Source organism: Macrobrachium nipponense, chromosome 33, assembly GCF_015104395.2.
Source record: "Macrobrachium nipponense isolate FS-2020 chromosome 33, ASM1510439v2, whole genome shotgun sequence".
Classification (NCBI taxonomy): domain Eukaryota; kingdom Metazoa; phylum Arthropoda; class Malacostraca; order Decapoda; family Palaemonidae; genus Macrobrachium; species Macrobrachium nipponense.
In genome coordinates, this window is record NC_087219.1 from 18,187,445 (window position 1) to 18,192,444 (window position 5,000).

Here is a 5,000-nt window from a genome sequence, read left to right on the forward strand (position 1 = left end):
TATACATGTATATATATTTTTATATATGTATATATACATATATATGTATACTATATGTATATATGTATGTATATATAACCTTACCCTAAACGTCTAACTTATAAAACCGTAAAATAAAATAAAAAAATATTTAACCTAAGGGCGAGCAAGTGATGACACAGCTAATCTGATAATCTCCCTGGATTGAGTCATTAATAATTGCATTATTATAGGGTTATCTAATTGATGATTTGATGTGGTGAGTACTGTGGTCATATCTTTCCCCTTCGATTCTGTTTTGTGTTGTTTTAGAGAAAGAAAATGGAAGGACGGGGATTTAAAATAACTTTATTGCTTCAAGTGTAAGATTAATAAGAGAGTTTTTATCCTGAATATTTCTAATGATATTGATAAAACTATTTTTTAGACTATTTTTAGCTAATTTTTCTGTGTAGTATCACTACTATACCTCTTTTTCTTTTCTAGTTTCACGAATGTGCACGTAAATAATAATAATAATCTTACTTTAATGGGCATTATGTCTGTCCGTTTGTCTGTCATTCAATCACGGCCACACGGCTGGTCTGATGGGCATGAAACTTGGCAGAGTTATAGTGGGGACCCCTAAGATGGTTTACAATGGGATTTCATTCTACCTCCCCCCACCCTCCGAAGAGGGTGGGGTGAGAAGGGATTCCCTGAATCGGAGCTGGTTCTGCCCGTGAAACGAGGTTGGTTACGCCCGTAGACTTAGTTACTTTACGAATTTTCATACATAATTTCTGTATACATGTTTGCTAGTAATAATGATAATAAATAATAACAATAATAATAATTCTCTATTATTAAACGGAATGCATAAAATATGATAGTAAAGTAAGTGGGATTCTCTTTCCTCCTTTGTGTTTCCAGAATAATTTAAGCAGTAATCTCTTTAGGTTTGAGTACGTCACCAACAAGAGGGCGAAAGCGCATTGAACACACTTTCCCTAAAAATGGATTGTAGATAATATAGCTACGCGTGTAGGGTAGAAGTCAAAATTTGATGAAAAGGGATGAAAAGTAATGGGACGATGAGAAGTTAAATGGGAGGAATGAAAAGGAACGCTGCTATATCACTAGTTATCGATCAGTCACAGAGAGTAAGGCAGAAAAAAATAAAATAAAATAAAATAAACGGCTGAATGACTATATTATGCGTCACATGAAATATTGAACATTAACGTTGTTTGATATATAAAGAAAGAGGGCCTATTTTGAAAGAGAGAGAGAGAGAGAGAGAGAGAGAGAGAGAGAGAGAGAGAGAGAGAGAGTTATTCCATTATCGCTCTAACCCTCCATTGATTCTTAATAGCAGGGTGACAAATAGAATGCAATTTAGAAATAAATTATCGTTTTCTCTGGATGCTTTGAAAATGTGTTTTTGTTATTTTGGAAAATATTAATAAAAAAATTCATTTCGATCCTTTTAAATTTCACTTGCAATCTTCCTAATTGTGTACGAAACGTTGATTAATATTTCGCCATATTTTCATTTCTATCATATTTGACATTGTCCAAAGGCAGAAAATGTTGATGAACGCTAAATTGAGTAAATATTCGTAAAGAAGAATGAAAAATGACGTGAATGATAGAGTGTAAAAGTGGAAAAAAAGAGAAAAACACGAAAATTACTGAAATGTTTTTCAGTCATCGTTTTCGATTCGGAAATTAGTCTTTTCAAAGCATATTGTTTCTCCGGATTCCTCGTTAAAGTACGAACTACTACAGCCTAAAGCATGTCAACAGAAACCAACGCAACAAAGCAAGAACTGTTTTTAAGTCTCCTAAATTCTCCAGTACCTTCGCCAAAAAGAAAAAAGAAAAAATAGAAAAGTCAAGTTTATAAGTATTTACAAGAAGTATTCTTGAAAGCATTACTTACTTAAGTAGACAGGGCAAGTGCAAAACTTGATACATATATTATATAGCGCTCCAAAGGTTCCTTAACAACTAAGCTATTTACAAGCATAGAATGAACAAGGGTTCAAAAGAATATGTAAAGCAATCATTAGAAAAATATTTTTGATTTGCAAAATACTTCTTTGTATTCTTCTTTCATTTGCAATGGACTTTTGCATTCTTCGGTTCTTCGAATCTAAGGAACTAATTTTAAATTTATAAAAAAACACAATGAAAACAAAAATGGTAACAAAGTCTTGTCCTTGTAATGGAATTCACAAATCAAATTGAGTTTTCGTTTATGAAAGGATTTTATCCACTTAAGTTTAAAAAAAAATGCTAACAAAATTATCCTTTCAATTAGTATCCTAAAAGTGTGATTTGAATCCAGCAACGTTACAGATTGGGTAATATTAACCAAAGTTACGAAAGAACCTAAAAAAAAACTAATTTAACTGCTTTAGATTCCGAACACTTGGTTTACCCCTTTAGACATCACTACGAAACGAATAGTTTTAAATCAATTAAAGTTAATTAGTGACAGATTTGGGTTAAGTAACCATTACAGACTGGGGATAATGAACGGGTTCTTCATCAGCACTCCTTGTACTGTGGCGCTTCTTCTTGGTGTATAGGCGAAAGCGTCTGGGCTGCAGCGAAGGCGGCCATGTTGGTCGCCATGTTGGATTGCCCTGGGAAGCCCCCGTAGGCTGCGCGGAACATGACCTCCGGGCTGTTGAAGAACTGGTTCTTCGGCTGAGGGAGGAAAAAGTCGTCTGAGATCTTGCTTGGGCTGAAGGAGAGATCATTTTTGTCATCTCTGCCTAAGTGGCTGAGGATATTCGAATCATAAACTTGCTAAAATCTTTGTATGAATAAGGTAAACGACCAAATGATCACTAGAATTAAAAAATCGAATTGACCTTACTTTGATAGCACACGAGTATCAGTACGTTTTGACACGTTGCACTATTTCCTAGACCAGTTTTCAGCCAGATTCAATGGCTGCTCCTAATCCACCAGCTGACTGTGGAATGTAAACTTAATCAAAACTGTTTATGATAAGCCAGTTTGAAATATTGATCTTAATCTAACAGCTGAGTAGAAAGTATAGATATAGGGTAACCGACCAAATGGCAGCCATTCCACTCGAAATGACCACTTTTATTTCACTCGATATTTAATTGATGAAACAATACAATGACATCTTTAAGCATACCATTCAAAAGATTAAGTTTCGGTCTTTTGAATGGCATGCTTAAAGATGTCATTGTATTGCTGTTTCACCAATTAAATATCGAATGAAAATAGTGGTCATTTCGAGTGAAATGGTGGGCATTTGGTCGTTTTTACCCTATATCTATACTTTTTACTTAGCTGTTGGATTAAGATAATTATTTGAGACTGGCTTATTATAAACTGGTTTAATTAAGTTCACATTTCACAGTCAGCTGGTGGATTAGGAGCAGCTATTAAATCTGGCTGAAAATTGGTGTAATATCAAAGTAAGGTTAGTTTGATGTTTTGAATTCTAGTGATTATTATACTTTAAACTGGATACTATGATGAGTACACAAATGCATTTTTACTTTAATAAAATATATATGCATTGTGTCACAGTTACCATGATGGAAAAAACTGATTTGAAATTATGAATTAGTAAAGGACCTTTTCCACTTGAAATTGGATACAGTACATTAAGAAATTATTTGTAAACTTTGGCACTATGACCAATGGAATTATTTATATCATATCTGTATACTTCTTTCCTGTGGTACTGAAATTATTCCTATTTCAAACCAGAGAAGCAATTATGTACAAACTTACCTTTAAACGAAGTATAGTATTTACAGCTGGTTCATAACTGACATTTGCTGGGGGGTCCAGTTCCATAAGAAAAGATAATGTTTTTTTTCGCCCAATATTTAATATAATATATTTTTCTTAGCCAAAGCAGAAGGAACATGTCATACAGATTTAAAAATAAAAAAAATTGAAAAAAGAAGATACAATACAAAAATCTAAGTGAGTGCTTATGTACAATTGCATGAGTCCTACAAAATGCATACAGGATTGTTGACATATAAATATAATCATAGTCTACAGGAGGTTGCAGTAATGCTCTCTGTACATGGAGTGTACAGGAATGCAGAGCATGAGTCTTAGCTTACATAAAGATAGGAGGATACAGTATTGTTCCCTGTATGTTTAACAAACAGGAATGTAAGGCTCGAACTACAGTGGTCCCTATATTATCTAGAGTATGCAGGAGTACAAAACCTGAATCATGGCCTATAGAAAGAGGTAGCAATTTGAACCTTTATAAGAGGTGATTAAAGTAATGCTCCCTATATTTTCAATATACAGGTATGTATTGCTTGAAATATAGCCTCTATAAAAGAAGAACGTAGCAATGTTCCCTATTGGTGGCGATATATAGGAATGTTAGCCTTGAATCATAACCTACAATAGGATGCAGTACTGCTATTCTGGCTCATTTGAGAATGATTCCTGTATAGTGTGACAGATATGCATATCTACAGTTTCGCACAGGCCAGGTCGAAGATCGAACACTACAGGACAGCAGGGTAAGTTTGCGGTATACTGGCTGGGTTTAAACTTTTGAGCTAGTTATCAATATCATACCGTATTACCGACATTCTTTAAAGATATATAATATTAGAATTTGAACATGTATATTAGTCAACAGAGATTTGAAAACAAGGGCAGAAAAAAAAAAATGTATATCTTAGTTTAACCAGACCACTGAGCTGATTAACAGCTCTCCTAGGGCTGACCCGAAGGGTTAGATTTTTATTTACGTGGCTAGGAACCAATCGGTAACTTAGCAACGGGACCTACAGCTTATTGATCGAAAATGAATTTTTAATCACCAGAAATAAATTCCTCTGATTCCGCATTGGTGGCAGGCGGGAGCGAACTCGGGCTACCAGATTGATAGGCGAGTACGCAAACCACTTGTTCATTGAGGAATTGACTTTGTACTACAATGTTCCTGCAACATTAGTTGTTTGGAAGAAATGTAGAAGAAAATTTGAATATTTCACTACGCCATCAAT

General features: G+C 34.3%; 1 protein-coding gene across 6 annotated transcripts in view; it reads right to left on the reverse strand.

Annotated features, from left to right (window-relative positions):
• LOC135202988 (uncharacterized) overlaps positions 1 to 5,000 on the reverse strand; it is a 71,325-nt gene that overhangs the window by 79 nt on the left and 66,246 nt on the right. For 5 of the 6 annotated variants that reach the window (XM_064232530.1, XM_064232529.1, XM_064232531.1 and 2 more), the window contains one exon: positions 1 to 2,676. This exon is cut by the window's left edge and continues 79 nt beyond it. In XM_064232530.1, the coding sequence (XP_064088600.1) occupies positions 2,515 to 2,676 (162 nt within the window). In that variant the 3' untranslated portion in view covers positions 1 to 2,514. Of the gene's footprint in view, positions 2,677 to 3,852 lie in introns of those variants that run through there. The other variant, XM_064232533.1, reaches the window with a different exon arrangement.